Below are 18,888 nucleotides of genomic sequence, written 5' to 3'. Positions count from 1 at the left end.
AACCAATTATGAACATCTTGTACACAAGTCTCAATGTTATGGATAGCGCTGGCTGCATTGCTCTGATTGGGTTTGAAAGAAGTATATATTTGAATATCATCAGCATAAACATGATTGATTGATTAAAATGATTTATTAAGTAATGTATGACCTAGATCACTAGATACATTTTTGACAATCAACATTGCAAAACGCGACTGATATTCTCTGATGAGTACAAGTTAAACTAAATGGAATATGAGAAAAACTTGAAGGAAAAAAATAATTTACAAGTCAATTCTTTTTATACAAGCAAATTATATGACTCGTCATATAGAAGGCATCTGCTTGTAACGTTGTTGGTTTTGTTTGATGGTAATTGCTCAGTTTATAATGTCCAATAACTTGTTTTGTTTTAATTGAATGAAATTATTGGGCAGTACATTTAAGTACTATATGAAAAAAAATCCGTAGAGCTGGATGCATTTTCATGAATCAAATTCAAATGTTTTCTTGTGAAACCCAGCGGCTTTAGATTGTTCTGTTCCTGTGAACGGTCGGTAGTTCGGTACAGATAATGTAATCTGTCATGCCTATTGTGTTTGGGGGAATGTGGTGAGCATAGCTTCGTGACATATTCTAAGGGACAATTAATTTGAATCTTGTTTACACAAAGAGAAAAAATCAATCATATCAAACGTATTAGTTTATTTGGTTTATGAGTTTAAAGCTTCAGCAAAGCCCTTTAGCCGAGACAACATTTTATGAAGGAAGTGAATGTCCTCATATATATATATATATATATATATATATATATATATAAAAGTGCGAGAATTCTCAACTCTGACATATTATGTACCATGCAGAATACACGAGCTCATGAATTATATGAATTTATGGATTCTGCTACCTCATGACCTTAATGAAGTATTGTATTTAGCTTTTATGCTGTATTGTACTTTTATTAGGCAGAATAAACTGAATGTCACATTGTGTATTGCTACGTCAGGACAAGAAGATATAGTTGTCACTCATAACTATTGTAGACGCATTCTTGAATTTGAATATATTTATGAACTGGTCTTTTCCTTGTCATGAAAATAGGCAGCATTACACAATAAGAACCAAACAAACCCGTGTGTGATGTACTTTTTCAACCAGACTTTCGTGTTTGTATGTACAACTGTATAATAACGTAATCTATACGTGTATATTGATTTGCCAAGTGGTCGACTTTCATTTATGATAAGTAGTGTGTATGAGCTAATAAGTTTGTTATAACATTATACATATAGTTTCATAATGAATTGCTTATTTAACATCTGTTCTTGGTCTTGAAAGCTAGGTGCACGATAGGTTATTTGCGAGTAAGGGTAACTAACGATACAAGGGATATTGGTTTATTAATACATCTGGAATAGTGACTTTTCTAAATGTGACCAACTAATACTGGATATGTTTGCTATTATTCTCATTTAAAACAAATCATTATAGGAGTAAGTTTGCTAAATGATATTCATGGTGTATAATGTAGAAATGATCTACCTTGCTGGCTTGTATTTTATGCGGTTTGTATCACAATGATTGAATTTATTAAACATCCACGTGACTCATTATAAACGGTAATTAGGGAGTCTGGTCTGTCCTTATCACCACACCATTAGAAGCACGATAATGCTGCTCTACTCGGATTAGTGCGGGGTCGACAGGTGATTTGAAGAAGAGAAAGTGCAAGAGAGGGAGAGAGAGAGGGAGAGAGAGAGGGGGGAGAGAGAGAGAGAGAGAGAGGGGGAGAGAGAGAGAGAGAGGAAAGAAGATGAATTTGAAAATACCTTCAAAACAATTATTATTATTATTATTGTTTATTAAAACAAAGAAAGAAAAAGGAGCACAAAGCTAAAGATAGTAAATACGCTCAAAGCGATGCATTGCTATAAGGAGAAATACACAGAGGAACATACCAATAGAAAACAGGAAAAGAAAAACAATATAGAAAACGAGAAAATCTTATTAAAGATGAAGTTGAGTTCTGGTCATGCGATTGTATTGTGAAAGAAACGGTGTGGAATCGACCAGAAAAGGTTGATCATCTAGCATATAAGAATTTGTGTGTATTGCAAGGATCTGGAATCATTAAACTGATAAGAAATTTGGCCAAGTCTTGGTAAAGTTACAAACACTGTACACAGAAAGATGTATATGGGACTACACGAACACGTGAGAGCCATGCTTTCAGGGAACATGTCTTATCTTTGTCCAGAACTCAACCTTCTCTTTAAACAGAGACTATGGGAGAAAGATGCAAAATAAATTTGAAATAAAGATGAGTAGAGACAAACGGATGAAAACAGAGATGGAGAGAAAGAGGTCAAGAGAAAAGGGCCAATACAATAAAATGAGAAAATATGAGTGGGATAGAGAGGCGTAGAATTAAAAGGTTTACCTTTACATGTACCATATATTATCTATTCTAAATATGTACCCCACCATCTCTCTCTCTCTATCTGTCTGTCTCTCTGTTTCTCTATCTCTCTTTTAACCAATTTTTTAAAGCCAATCACTCGTTTTAAAAGGATATAATCCATCTCGAAAACACAGATACATATGTATAGTAGATCAACTTTAGCATAATAACCAATACAGAACCTTTGAATTCATTCTGAATTTGAAGCAAGATGGTACTTTGTCGAATCAAAATGTATTTGTAAACATCTAAATGATCTAATTTTGTTTGAGTTCCTTGTACCAGGGTATCAAGAAAGAATGAATTTAGATGTGTTCTGCACATATCACATACATGCATTATTTCATCTTGATGCATTCTGTATACAGAATCTTGCATGACACGATTCAGCCCCAAAATGACTTTTCCCAATAATCATATCTTTCTTTTGTGCAATCTGTTGTGTTCTAAACCAATATAATATATTCAGGTATACCAGCAAGAAACGCATGCAATTATAAATTATTCTCCCAGTTACCAAGCCTATAATATACTTGAAAGAAAACAAGAAGAAAAGATGTACACCAGTCAAAAATATGCAAGCAGTATTTTTTTCTTACTTTAGTACATTTCTTATTTTTATTATTTACAAGCATTTGCTGCGAGTGAAAGAATTGTTTTCTGAGTATTACACCTCAACAAAAGACAATAATGAATGATAATTGAAGTGATTACATCATAGAAAATATAATATAGACATGTACATAGACAAACAAGAATTTAAATTTAAAAAACAAATTACAGTCTGACATTTTATTACATCCGACAATTGATAAAAAGCTCTTTCATTTTCTCATTTAGTCAAATATGAAAGACACCCCTTTTAAATCAAATGAAACTATAGCTGCCTAACTCTTTGAGGAACATTTTAACAAAGAGCAATTATTTTGAAGTGTTCTAAAAATCGTTTCTTTCCTCTGTTTAACAATAAAGATTAAAAAAGTGGCGTTGTGTGTTCAATAATTCACACTAAACTGACATTAAAAAGATAGCTGTTACACTGCTACAGTCTCTTTCTCTTTCTCTGAATCCCCTTCAGGTATCCTTCAGGTATCCTTCAGGTATCCTTCAGGTATCCTTCAGGTATCCTTCAGGTATCCTCTCACATTTACCAACAGCTAAAGGTAATGTAAAGTTTGGGTAAAAACTTTTCATAAGATTTCATAGATTTTATATGGTAAAGAGGAAGATGGCTATTTTTTATGAAGCCTCTATTTATTAGACCATCTATAGTTATTGTTAACATATTTGCAGCACTATATAACTACAAATACAGGATAATGTGATTAAGAAGGATGTGAGTTAACTCATCTTACAAATATGATATGTGCTGTCCCTATTTCCCTCGAAGGTAAACTAAAAAAGTACATCCTCAAGACATGGCTAACATTTCAAAAATATCTACTTTTTTATCCTCCACCAAAATAGATTCAAAAACATTTTGCAATGATTACTTTATTTTGAACCATTTTGAACGTATTTTAATAACATTATTCATCGTTCCAAATGTAAAATATAACAAGCAAATGAAATGCAAGACATTGGACATTAAGTGTGTGTGAAGATCACATAAAATCAAGAATCTTGACAACTAATGATACACAGTCACATAAAATAGTTTGATAAACATCATAATAGTGGAATTGGGTCTAAAATGATTGTTAAAAAATACGAGTTCCCAATATAGTTTTTGGAGAAGCTTGTAGAAAATCCATAAAATAGATAATTACAAATACTCAAGTTATGAAACATGAAGTAAAGTGTCATTGGCATGTAGAGGGTGATGGGGGGATCTTATGACTACAATGTCTACTACTATAGTTAATACCCAAATAGTGATGAACACTAGTATCAGGTCTGTATCCCAAATATCCCTTGACATGTCCTAGTAATAAATGAATACATGTGCATACTAATAAATAGCCTTGAAATAATGTCTCCTTTTTTTGTCTCACATTACAAACATTTGAGACTACAAAAAATACAAAACAATACTGAGACTGACTTTATATCTTTCAATATTGTATGCCAAATATCTTTATGATATCCAATGATTAATACTAATTCAACTGATCACATGTTACATTTTCATACCTATCATAATTACATTATAGTAAATACATTTCAGTTAGATACAATATACATGTACATGTACAAGAGAGGGTCAACATAAAGTCAAATACACTACTCTTTTAAGTATTTAACATCTTTCCGTGACTCACTTGTTTATCATACCATGAACATTTGTTTTCTATAATACATAAAACAAACATGTTTTATTTCTCCATTTGAGAAGTTCATGCACATGTATTAATAAATAGAGTTGAAAAAGCTTCAGTTGTAAAGAAACAAAATAAAATGCAGAAAATATATACTCTGTATAAATATGAAGAGATAAATAGAAAAATTAGGCAATTTTCCTAGTAGTAAATACAAGAAAGCAGTCTCTCTTCCTCTCTTAAAACATCTTTAAAAACAAGTCTCCCTAATAATCCCATTAAGATCAATCTACATGTATCAACAAATCTGAAAGGTCCCCTAGACCTATCCCCCCCCCCCCCCCCCACCTTAAGACTTAAAAGTTGAGAGAAAATATACAACCTAAAATAATTTATCAAAAATATTAATAAGTAAACTTCAAGCTTTAGTTGAGATATACCTTCAGCAGCATCAATTAAAATTAGTACATGTATGTTAATATCCCATTATTAGTTATCCTCATCAATATCATTTATTATATCATTTCCTTAGAGTCAGAAAGGCCAATATACTATTACATAACGCCTTTCAGCCTCTCAGCAGATAAAATGTAATACTGAACAAAACTATGAAAACTTGTAACATGACTGTGAAGACTTTGAAACTGACACAAAGTCAAGAATGCTGATGTTTTATAGTGATTAGGTACTGTATATTAAAAGAACATAAAAGTGTACATACCAAGGAAAAAAGCACCATAAAAATTATGAACAAATGGTTTATCATAATTGTGTAAGCGTACTTATATAGATTCCACAGGTTACAAGCAGGGTATGAGCAGGGTAAAAGCTTTACTTACCATGGTAAAAATTGTCAAGGTTTAAAGTTTGAACTTTAGTAGCATTAAAATAATAATAGTAATAAACATGTATGCATCTTTTGATAGTTCAAGGCGCTAAATGTATACAAGGTAATAGAGCATGTCAGTACTATTGAAGCGAGATATGAGTAAGTACTTCAAATGTACAACATCATTAAAAAGTATCCATTAGAAAAAAAAAAGTACATTTCAACTGCAAGTGAGAATCCTTCTTAATAAAGTACTGTTAAATGATTAGTGACTATTTTGAGCATTTGTAATCTTTCATTTTTCTAAATGAAAGCAGGAATTTTTATCTAAAAAAACAAGAATACATTTCAGGGCAAGATTTAGTCCTTTCACATCTCTTTCCTAAATTCATTTTTTTCTTTAAAGGCAATAAATATTAGTAAATATTAGCTAAACAATGAGTAAGATGCATTATTTATTTCTCTTATACAAGCCATCACCTTAACATGACAATAATCATGAATATTATTGTCAAAAATATTAAAGTCCTATTTACAAATAATCATGAATGTAATAGTTGAAAATCTGCACATAGAAGTAAAATGAGTCTACCAATATCTTACATGTATAAGCAGGACTTTCTTTTTCATTTTTTATAAAAGTTATGGAAATAAAAATTTACCCGTACTATATTTTTATGAAAATAACATTGTTGCCAAAACTACACCCTCTTACAACCTCCACAATTAGAAGAGAAGAAATACAATGTCAGTTCTTCTCCCTGCTTCATAATAGCACAATCCTTATTCCTCCTGCTTAGGGACTCAAACCATCACAATCCTTATTCCTCCTGCTTTGAGACTCAAACCATCACAATCCTTATTCCTCCTGCTTTGGGACTCAAACCATCACAATCCTTATTCCTCCTGCTTAGGGACTCAAACCATCACAATCCTTATTCCTCCTGCTTTGAGACTCAAACCATCACAATCCTTATTCCTCATGCTTTGGGACTCAAACCATCACAATCCTTATTCCTCCTGCTTTGAGACTCAAACCATCACAATCCTTATTCCTCCTGCTTTGAGACTCAAACCATCACAATCCTTATTCCTCCTGATTTGAGACTCAAACCATCACAATCCTTATTCCTCCTGCTTTGAGACTCAAACCATCACAATCCTTATTCCTCCTGCTTTGAGACTCAAACCATCACTGTGTTGTTCAGATAATATATTTCATAATTTTAGTTTTCATATAGTTTTTCAGTTTTACAAGCGAAGGTCAAGACATCTTACATGATTATATTCTCAACATTTCAAGTTAACTTAGTTCCCTTGTGATGTGATTGCTAAGCAATGAAGCAAACTACACATTGGCACAATAAACAAAAAGGGTTCTTTAGCCGGAAGCAAACGCACGCTTCTTTAGTGTACTCTCATATGGGTAATGAATACTGTGCTGTATTACATGTAAATACTGCCTTGACATCATTTGGATCTTGACATAGTTTGGATGACATAAATACTTTAAAACACTTGTATCTTAACCATAACTTGCGAATAGACATATTAATCAAAATACAATGTAAAACAGCTTCTATCCAACTTGGACCAAATGTTAAAATATAGTCTTTCTGTGACTCCAAGGAAGTAGGATAGCACGAGAGCTGAGTTCAGGAAGCTTTTATTTCACACCCCAATCAAGTTTGTGACTGAGTGCTTCAATCATCATCATCATCATCATTCTGAAGAAGTCTCTCTGTGTCTCGTTGTGGGAGGTCAACAAACTTCTTATTTTCTAAGCTTAGCTCAGAGCCTCTTTGGTTGAGATAGGAGTTGTACACAGGATTCGTAAAGTTGGTTCTTGCCTGCAAAATAAAAAAAAATGAACAAAGATCAGCAATAAAAACAGAAATAGAATGCTTGATACGACTTTGGGGAAATTATGTGAAATATATCTCTGTTGGTTATATAACCTTTTGAGAAAGACAAAATTGACAATACCATACCCCCTTAACTTTCTTTGTACTAAAATGCATGGTATCAAATAATTGTTTGCTAAAATAAGAATTATAACAAAGCTGAAAGTTTCTACAAAAAGTAGTTCCTGAATTCATAAAGATTTGGGTGTGTCACCCTTTTTGTTATCAGTCTACAGACTGCTCATATGATAAATGGATACTGGTATCAAAGCAGGAGTACATGTGGTGAATGTCAAGCCAATGATTGTGAAAACACTTGATAACAGTCCCTACAAGTAACGTTGGTTTACTTGTTATGCATCCATTTATCATGTACATGTAGCTAAGCTACAAATATAAAGTAAACACCAACCACTGTTCTGGGGAAAATGTACAGATATACATGTACTAACAAGACTACCCCCCCCCCCCCCTACTATGAGAACAAAATACATCATAGCAGTAAAGATATGAATGAGAGAAAAGGGTCATTTAACATGTAGGTAATCAGGCATACCCCTGTAAATCACACTTGTGCATGAACATAAGAAACCAAAAAAAATAATAATTTATAAATAAAAATGCAAACACTCAAAATTCTATATGCAAAATGTTCAGCAAAATCAGAGGTAATATCAAAGAGAGAGGACATATATGTAAATCTACACTCAAGTCATTAACCTTCAAACAGACATTCTTGCAGACCGTCAGATTTCATTGCAATTTAATTTGCTTTGTTTGTTTTTTTATTTCTTCACATTCTAAACCTAATATACAAATGGAACCTTGAAATAAAGAACACTGATATAACAAGTTCTCAATATAATGAAGTAATCTTGCCAGTCAAACTAACCCTGCTAAGACAAGATTTTGATACAAAGAGTAAATTTCTTTGGTCCTAATGAATTTGTAAAAGTGAAGTTCCACTGTTTAAGATTTCATGAATGTACCATTTTATTATTAAGTTTGTTACAGAATTACAGTAATTTGTTTGGCATAAAGAGATTAACACTTTACACCAGATCAATGGACTAATTTGAACCAGATAGTTTATGATTATAAGCCATTCACTTTTACTTGAAACATACATGTGATCTATTATTCAGTGCTCAATAAATGACACATATAGTATCAATGTACTTTCAATGAAAGCTCTACAGGTACCACAGTATCAAGACATTACATGCATGAAGTACATGAACAAACATGCAACTGGGACATATCAAATATTCAATTACTCTGTATTTAAATATTAGAGCCAACTGGAAGATCATCATTCTCTGTATTCAATCTTTGGTAGAGAGGGTTAGTGTGTGATCCTGAGACCTAGCATAAGATCAGTTAATTGGAAATGGAAGAAAAGTGATTGAGAAATGAGCGTGGTAAGAACTAGAATATTAGTGAGTACTTGTACTCCTGAATAAGTACAAGATTTAAATTGAATAAAGTATTAAGAACGTACAAAAGTTTGAAAAGACTAATGAGGCAAGTGATCAGTCATGCAACACAGCATGTGATCAGCAGTTCAGAAAAGGAAAATAAGATGAGAATGAGAATGCTTTGGTATATAATATATACCAAGCAATGTAATATTGAGAATAAGAGAAATGTGCATGTCTATACAGGAAGATACAACAAGAAGAGAGAAATAAAGACTACAGAAGCGGGAAAAAACAGAAAAAAGGGGGGAAATTTTGTCATAATACAGAGAAATGAAATACTAAAAAAATCAATAAACAAAGTAACAAAACGGATTCCCTGTATACCTCAGTGTACTTAATGTGTCAAGGATGTATTCAATTAACAAACAAAGTAACCCTACGGATGCCCTGTATACCTAAGGTAACAAGGATGTATTAAGAACTCATGATGATTTTACAACAAATTTGATGGTAAAATTCATAGATTTTTCAACGAGTATTGATTAAGTACTCATTTTAGTATTTGTTAATTCAGTTTCACAAGTACATATACTCTATACATACCTAGCCGGTATCTGATATTTCATGTAATATAATTTCATTTATACTAACCTACAGTATGGCATGAACTCAAAGTTCACAAAGCATTGTGATAGGTACACACTTATCTTGAGCTAGCTAGAATCCTGGATATACAAGCTTACATATCAAGGGTTGGGAAGCTGAAGCCCTCTTTAACCCTATATAGCCCGGGCTATCTTGAAACTGCATAGCCCGGGGGGGGGGGGGGGGGGGGGGGGCTTCTAAGGCCCCCCTATGATCTCGGCCGTGAAACGACCTATCGCCGCAAACATTTGCAAGCATGTCAAATGAAGTGTATAAAATACTATGGTAATTTCAATTTTTTTGAAAAATTCACTCATTTGCATATTTATGGTAATTTATGCAAATATGGTAATAACATTCACATGTTTATCCATAAATCATATATTCTTCATATTTAAACATTAATTTTAACTACATATATTATTTAGACCATTTGGGATAATAATACAGCCCAAAAAATTGGAAGAGCCAGGTTATTCCTTATGGTATCTATTGTTTTGATTATTTCTTATGTATTTCTTTGTTTTTTAAACTTATGTATTTTATTGTTTTTGTTGTTTTATTTAATTTCCAACTATAATTCAACTATTTTGACCCCAAAATAAACACCTAAACTATAAACAAGACCAATCCAATCCAATCCAAAAGATATTTGATATAGCGCCTTTTCCTTGCAGTTACAAAGCGCTGCACACATGCTCGACAATGTTTGGGCCACTTAAAAACAAAAGTTAGACACTTCTTAGAGATCAGCAAAGTATATGTAGGCTGGTAATAAAGTAATTTCTAGCAGAAAAGATGTGACTTGAGTAGTTTCTTGAACTGGTCAACAGATGAGGCAGTCTGCACAGCAGTAGGTAGTTGGTTCCACAGTTTTGCAGCAACCGATGGAAAAGACAATTCACCAGCACGTTTCTTAGAGAGACACCGAGTGAGCCAGATGGATGATGATGAGCGGGTATTTCGGACTCGAGTACGACGAACCAAGCAGTCAGCTATGTACGGGGGACATCGGTGGTTGAGAGACTTGTAGACTGTATTTCAAATTGGTTTATGTCACACACATGGCAGATTTATAGCAATGCTTGTCACTAACCAAATAACCAATGTTTTATCTCTTTATTTGAAAAATGAGATTTCCATATGTTTTGTACACAAATCACAAAAATGAGCGATTTTCGGGCTGACATGCAAAGACAAAAGGACACGTGACTTTGTAATGGTAGGTCCGATTTTCGTAAATTTTTTTTTCAAAATATGCGCAAGACTCGAAAGAAAAATTTCAGTGCAAGATTTTCTTGCGTTAAAAAATTATCGCGAAAAAATGTCGAGGGGGGGGGCTTCTAATTCTAAAGCCCCCCCCTCCGGGCTAGATAGGGTTAAGCACCAGGAGTATGTGGCAATGGGCTCTCAATAAAACTTAGCTTTGGTCAGCTGCCCATGTCATCCTATCTCTTTGCTAAAACTTCACTAATCATCTAGCAATGAGCACCGAAAGGTGGACCTGTGCGCTATACAAGTAGCCGCTATTATTATCATTATTATTACCAATGGTTCTATCAAGGTAATAGAATCATTAAAAAAAACGCCCTTTGTGAGTATTTATCCACTAAAAGCTTGAGCTGTTATATTACCTTGTGATCCCTGACTGTGAAAGGTGCATCCATACCGTCTGCTCCTTCTTCTTCTTCATTCACTTGGCGGGAGTATTTAAACGTAGGGTTTCCAAACTCCATATCCTCTTCACTCTCTATTCTCCTGTGAGCAAATCCACTTGTTGACCTTCAAGTATAAAGCATTACAAGGTATGGTGTGACCTTCAAGTATACAGCATTACAAGGTATGGTGTGACCTTCAAGTATACAGCATTACAAGGTATGGTGTGACCTTCAAGTATAAAGCATTACAAGGTATGGTGTGACCTTCAAGTATAAAGCATTACAAGGTATGGTGTGACCTTCAAGTATAAAGCATTACGAGGTACGGTGTGACCTTCAAGTATAAAGCATTACAAGGTATGGCGTGACCTTCAAGTATAAAGCATTACAAGGTATGGTGTGACCTTGAAGTATAAATCATTACAAGGTATGGTGTGACCTTCAAGTATAAAGCATTACAAGGTATGGTGTGACCTTCAAGTATAAAGCATTACGAGGTACGGTGTGACCTTCACGTATAAAGCATTACAAGGTATGGCGTGACCTTCAAGTATAAAGCATTACAAGGTATGGTGTGACCTTGAAGTATAAATCATTACAAGGTATGGTGTGACCTTCAAGTATAAAGCATTACAAGGTATGGTGTGACCTTCAAGTATAAAGCATTACGAGGTACGGTGTGACCTTCAAGTATAAAGCATTACGAGGTATGGCGTGACCTTCAAGTATAAAGCATTACAAGGTATGGCGTGACCTTGAAGTATAAAGCATTACAAGGTATGGTGTGACCTTCAAGTATAAAGCATTACAAGGTATGGCGTGACTTCTTTCATTGAATACTGGATAGCAAGTATCACAACCCCATGTTACTCGTATTAAGGCTTTAGGTCTCTGATATCATACATTTTCTCATCAATATTTGGTAATCTTCTTCATCATTATTAGGGGATGATTTATTAAAGACATATACACATAGGTCTGTTAACTGGGGGATCTCATTAAACATCAAATGAAATGCATCAAACCATCTTTGCTCGAGATATACTTGGGCTTTTACTCCTGAAATGCTCATGACTGTCATATAATAGACATTCCAAAATGATTACTTATTCTAACATTATCTATGACATCTTATAAATATCATAAAATATTATTTGGGGCATTCTGTATGGATGCGGGAATCAAATATGTCATGGAATGACATGATTTATCTACATGATTTGTTTTTAACTGTAAATTTATGACTCTTATTTGTTTAAGGGACTGGTCAAGAAACTAGTACATGGTATCTTAGCAACATTAATTGAAGAATTGCGCACTTGCATTATACACAGCAGTTTACTAATCGTCCGAGTTTGTTCGTAGCAGTTTTTTGCACCAGTATGACTTCCAGATTTCATTATAACTCCTAAAGTTTCACCCTATACTTAAAGGTATGTTTCTGTAATAATTTGTCATTATGTTTTAAATAGCATCTAAGATAAGTAGCAGTTATTTGATAGTTTGCATGGCGATATATCGATTCGAGTGCATTCATTCATGCACACAGATTTATGTTAATTGATTGATTGAGCTTTGATGTTGAAAGTAAAGTGCCTTTGTTATTAGCTTGAAAAAGAAAGTGATTAGCATGAAATTATTATTTGGTTGATGTAGAATATGTGCAAGAGTCACAGTTGAAAGGCAGATTTATGTAAATTGTGTATACGATGTGGAACAAGAAACGTTCCTACGGGAACTATATTTTTATTTTTACTTTGATTTCTTTAGAAAACGCTCTACGCACAATGACGGCGGCGGAGTGATATTTCAACCAAATTTCTGCGTGATAAGGCTCAGGCTTATAGGTTTAAAGTTAGGCGTTTCATATGTTAATAGTGTTATGCAAACATGAACAGGACATATGCATGTTTTATATGTTTCGTATTTTAACAAAGTACTTTTGGATTCATTTTCTTGTTGAAGAAACACATTAATTTCAAAACACACTTTGTGAAATACTAGTATGATATAATTAGGGAAAAGTTTTAATTATTTCTTATTCATCACAATTAATGTGAAATTGTTTATCAGGGTTTGAAACTACAATGTAACATTCCATGTGTGGATACATTGATCTTATGAATATTTTGTTCTTTTCTGTTTGGCTTACAGGGTAACCAACACATTCGTTGAATATGTTTGTTATTCATTACGTTTGTACACCACAAGTGATTAAAGAAGGCATCAAGAATCAAGTTACACGCCTGAGCTATTCTCTTTATTGCAACAACGTGCCAAGTACAGGAAGTCTATTGAGTCCATCACAAAATATTTTACCAATTTAATTGAATCAATTTCCTCCTCCAAAATCAACTCAAATCATTTCTTACAATGTATACATGTACATGTATTCAAATTTCTTTACAAAGTTATGACATGTTACATAGAGAACTTACCTTTGTCTTCGTTTTAAATATATTAAAACTATAATGACAAGAATTAATAAGATGATGAGAATGGGCACTACTGCTGCCACTGCAACTGTGAAGAGAGAGAAAAAAAATGAACATCAATACTCTCATTAATTTGAATATGATACGAGTTCCTTAATCTGTGAAGATGTTTGGTTTCCTGAAAGAAATACAAAATGACATGACATTATGTCTTTTACTTGTGGTAATACTTCTTGTGTGACATCATTCATCATCATCATATCATCATTTATTAAAGTCAGCATTTTCGATCTTACTTTGGGGTTTCTAACTTACACGCCACGAATGATGATGACACTCCCTCCCTCCATATCTTCTTTTCTTCAGCATTCTCCTCATTATTCTTCTAATTCAAACGATTACAGTTAAAGCAATCATTAAACCTTTAACCTATTGAATACTAAACTAAAGATCACCTGAATTACATTTGATATCAATTATCTTGCTGTCTAAAAGAGATCCTTGTAAAAAAAGTTTGCTTTTTATCACACATGCATAGATCTGAACCATTGATGAGGGATTGTTGCTGGATATGATACTAACCTTGTGGTGACTGTGAGTCTGATATTGGATGACCATCAGGATGATCTCTGTGATAATAAGGGGGAAAACATTTCATTCCTTATCTGTCTCCATTCTACTCTCTCCCTATCAACATGTAGAAGCTGAATATCTCTCAAAACACAAAACCATAAAAGATTATCATTTTCTTTAGCAAGACCTGACAAAAACAGATAAAAGTTCATAACAGTTTGTTTGTTTGTTTGTTGTTTTTTTTGGGGGGGTGAAAATGGGTAGGGTCACAATTAAATTTTTCTTTAAAATAGTATCTTTACACAGATATTACTTTAGTTCTTCTATTAAGGTTTGGCATTAACAGGTACATTATATGCAATTAGTTCAAGTTTAATAATGGATACTATGCACTAGGTTAAATTAAAGATACCAATGTGAAATATACACATGTAACAAGATCCAATCAATATGAATATATGAAATATCTATCTGTTGATATTTGAACATACCTGCAATCAATGCCATCAGTCAAGACAACACAAGATTGATTGAGTTTAGCACATGCATCACATCTATCCTCTGCACATCGTTCACCAGTATAACGAGCTGATGAACAGATACACTGAATAGTTGTACCTGCATAATAAACATGGAGTAGATTTATTAACAACTTTGTCTGAACTGCCATATTTATACAGTGCATATGGTTTGAAGTGCATACTTGTCATGTTCACAACCTCATATTCTGTTGCATAATATTGGTGACACATTATCACTCTCCAACAAAATCATTTTGTTAGGCTCATTCAGGTTAACAAAGAATGCAAGTACATAACACCACACTAAAAAGGACAAAATATGTAGCTATGCTTCAATGTCCAAACTGACAGATCACCTCAAACAGTTCTATAACAAAATTGTCGATTGGTTTCTACGGATAATCTCCAGGATTCATATAATATAGACTGGCCACACGGGATGTCAAAATTATCATCAACATAGAGACATAGTGCACAGACATAGGATACATCATATCATAGATACATCATCAACTATACTGGCAGAGTGGAAATGAACAATGTTCCTACACAAAGTAATCAATTCATGAACAGGATAAGAAGATCAATAACAATAATATTGGTTGGCTTTGCGTGTGATACAAGAATATATTGCTCTCACTATGAAAATATTGGATTCATCTTCAACCTGCCAAGCATTGTCATAGCTCGAGCAATATATTCGTGTATCACACGCAAAGCCATTCAATATTATATAAATATCTTTATTATCAATCAGCCAACATGATGCCAGATAAAGTTTTATTAAGGCTCAAATTATTTTGTTTAGATGACTGGTAAACCATTAATGCAACCTAACTTGTGATTTCACCAGAGAGATAGAAGGGTAAAATGCCTTGCTGGGCTGGCTGTATCATGAAACTCACCTATTTGTTGACATGTGCTTCCTGAAGAACAGAAGGCATAACAGTCATCTCCATCACACTGTGTCCCAGGAAACTCCTTAGGACATAAGCATTGTGGCCTACCATTCACATCTAAAGAACATACCCCACCATTATGGCAGTAGGATAAACAGATATCAGCATTACACTGTTCACCAGTCCACGGATGGTTGCATCTGTTGATATTAAAAAAAAACAATGCAACAACATTATAATTAACTATGGGTATCAACGAATAGAATTGAACATCAAATAACAAAAAAACTTTCGCTACAATTCCATATTCAATTGTTCAGGATGGCCAATTTCAGCATCTAGTTTTGTGAATTGTGATTCAATTATTCTAGGGCATGAATATTTGGTGCATTTTAACAATTGCCAATTTTATGCACACAATTTAGTTGTGTGCTATAGTATACAAGCTGAAATAAGGAACCATCTCCCTGCACTGAAGGGTATATTCTATTTAAAAGAATGTATAATTGTATATTTATGCTCATTGATCAGCAATCCTGTGAGTTTATCTGACCTCAAAAACCTCTTTGCATTTAATCTTTTCATGCTCATATTGGTTCAATTTTTTTTAAAACTATAACAGTGATAAGATATTTTCTGTGATTTGTTTCCTTTCATCGTGAAAAGAGGGGGATCTTGGATCCCTCTCACCTGCTTTACCTTACATGCTCATAAATATTTGATCCAAATTTGGGTAAAATCTGCACAATAGCTCTCACGTTACAATTTAACAGACAGACAGATGGACAATAGATTTTTAGTCTTCTGCGGTTCTCCAGGGCTATACAATCATGTTACACCGAGTTTGGGTGAAAGGGAGGAGGAAGCACTCACCGACATGCTAATGTGTCTCCATTCTCATAACATTCTCCATGACCACTGCAGTAATTACGACACCTGTCCTCATTACAGAATGATCCTTTCCATCGTGGGGTGCAATCACAATGAAACATTCCACTGGATTCATAAGTACATGTACCATTGTGCTGGCAACGAGAACGACATCGATTAAGCTCACAAAGCGCCCCAGAGTATGGAACTGGACACCTAAGAAAATATCAATCAAAATTCATATACTGTAAATAAGGTATATGGAGATTGCTTGCCACTGTGAGGTGAGATCTACATCATCCATCCATCCATTGTGGGGTTTCATAAAAAGAACATCACAGATGAATCATTAACAAACAAGGCTATAAGTGCTATTGGACAGGACACAAGTAAAGATATATTTGCTACAGGGGACAACAAAGTCCAAAGCACAACTTGTATAAAGAGTAACTTTGCTCATTACAACTGACTACCCCCCCCCCAAAAAAAAAGCAATTAAAAGATAAATTTCATTGGAAACTGGATGGAATTTTGACTGCGCGCAGTCGAAAATGATGCCTCCGCCATAGAGCAATTTAAACAAGTTTGGAGTTTAAATCTCCAGTGGTTGTTGAGATATCATGATAACAATCTCAATGTATGGAATTTCATAAGTTGACCTCTGTGACCCTTGACCTTTGACCTACGTGCTCCAAAATCTAATCAGATTGTCTTCCTATGGTGATACACACTATCATTAAGTTTGAAGTTTAAATCTCCAGTGGTTCTTGAGATATTATGATATGGTGATACATACTATCATTAAGTTTGAAGTGAAAATTCTCAAGTGGTTCTTGAGATATCGCGATAACGATCTCAATGTATGGAATTTCATAAGTTGACCTCTGTAACCCTTGACCTTTGACCTACGTGCTCCATTATCATTAAGTTTGAAGTTTAAATCTCCAGTGGTTCTTGAGATATTATGATAACAATCTCAATATATGGAATTTCATAAGTTGACCTCTGTGACCCTTGACCTTTGACCTACGTGCTCCAAAATCTAATCAGATCGTCTTCCTATGGTGATACATACTATCCTTAAGTTTGAAGTTTTTACATCTCCAGTGGTTCTTGAGATATCATGATAACAATCTCAATGTATGGAATTTCATAAGTTGACCTCTATGACCCTTGACCTTTGACCTACGTGCTCCAAAATGTAATCAGATTGTTTTCCTATAGTGATACACACTATCACTAAGTTTGAAGTTTAAATCTCCAGTGGTTCTTGAGATATCATGATAACAATCTCAATGTATGGAATTTCATAAGTTGACCTCTGTGACCCTTGACCTTTGACATACGTGCTCCAAAATCTAATCAGATCGTCTTCCTATGGTGATACATACTATCCTTAAGTTTGAAGTTTAAATCTCAAATGGTTCTTGAGATATCGCGCTAACAAACTCAATACAAGGAATTTCATAAGTTGACCTCTGTGACCTGTGACCTTTGACCTACGTACTCCAAAATCTAATCAGATCGTCTTCCTATGGTGATAAATACTATTCCCGAGTCTTAAGTTTAAATCTTAAATGGTTCTTGAGATATTGTGATAATGGTCAAACGGGACGGACGTACGGACGTACGGACGGACAACCCGAAAACATGATGCCTCCGGCACCACCTTCGGTGGCGGAGGCATAAAAAGGGTGATGGATAAGAAATAGAAGAAAGAACATACCTGCACTTTGCTCTGCCATTCACTTCAACACAGTTTCCATTATTAACACAGACATGACCAGCACAAGGCGAGTTATCTGAGGTAGGTATTAAGAATCTCATTATACAATGTACATCATTATGAAAATAAACATGATTTGACCATTTAAGCATTCACTTGACCACAGCATGTATGGGTTGAACACTGATATATTGTATGCTTACATGAACATGTACGATGATGTTTAATGATTATACAGATATATATCTCAATATAGTGTACATAGCCCAGGATAATGGATTGGCCTAAGCAGGACATAACATATAACCATAAAACATACATGTACAAGTGTACAGATATGATACATAATTCAATGAGATAACATATACCGGTGTAAGATAATTAATGTTGATTAAATGTAAATTAAAGATAAGTGTTGTTTTTATCATAAGAGAATGATGTGGTAAGTATTACATTGAGTATATATACATGTACCAGCCATTAAACTGGACATACATGTAAAATTATAGAATAAATGCTCACAGAATCCAACAAAACTTACACTAAATGTTCAAGATTACAAAATAAATGACATGTGCCAAACAATTTGGTAGAAATTTTGTATAGGAGCTGAGTTATTGAGCATAGAAAGATAAGGAAATCAAGGTAAGTAGGCCTGACACCATGTGCTTAACACAGGTCACTATGTGCAAATGGGAGTTGTGGT

The 18,888-nt window shown here is 33.9% G+C and overlaps 1 protein-coding gene across 1 annotated transcript in view; it reads right to left on the bottom strand.

Moving 5' to 3' along the window:
• Positions 1–3,030: 3,030 nt before the first annotated feature.
• Positions 3,031–18,888, bottom strand: part of LOC582052 (low-density lipoprotein receptor-related protein 1) — a 131,025-nt gene continuing 115,167 nt past the window's right edge. The window contains exons 84-91 of the mRNA XM_030974056.1: positions 18,183–18,258; positions 16,460–16,672; positions 15,593–15,786; positions 14,658–14,784; positions 14,176–14,222; positions 13,597–13,681; positions 11,135–11,282; positions 3,031–7,380 (exon numbers count right to left, since the gene is read on the bottom strand). Of these exons, the coding sequence (XP_030829916.1) occupies positions 7,234–7,380; positions 11,135–11,282; positions 13,597–13,681; positions 14,176–14,222; positions 14,658–14,784; positions 15,593–15,786; positions 16,460–16,672; positions 18,183–18,258 (1,037 nt within the window). The 3' untranslated portion in view covers positions 3,031–7,233. The remainder of the gene's footprint in view (positions 7,381–11,134; positions 11,283–13,596; positions 13,682–14,175; positions 14,223–14,657; positions 14,785–15,592; positions 15,787–16,459; positions 16,673–18,182; positions 18,259–18,888) is intronic.

This window comes from Strongylocentrotus purpuratus, unplaced genomic scaffold, assembly GCF_000002235.5.
Source record: "Strongylocentrotus purpuratus isolate Spur 01 unplaced genomic scaffold, Spur_5.0 spur5_scaffold_7, whole genome shotgun sequence".
Classification (NCBI taxonomy): domain Eukaryota; kingdom Metazoa; phylum Echinodermata; class Echinoidea; order Camarodonta; family Strongylocentrotidae; genus Strongylocentrotus; species Strongylocentrotus purpuratus.
The sequence above is the reverse complement of the archived record's forward strand: the minus strand, read 5'-3'. Positions and strand labels throughout refer to the sequence as shown.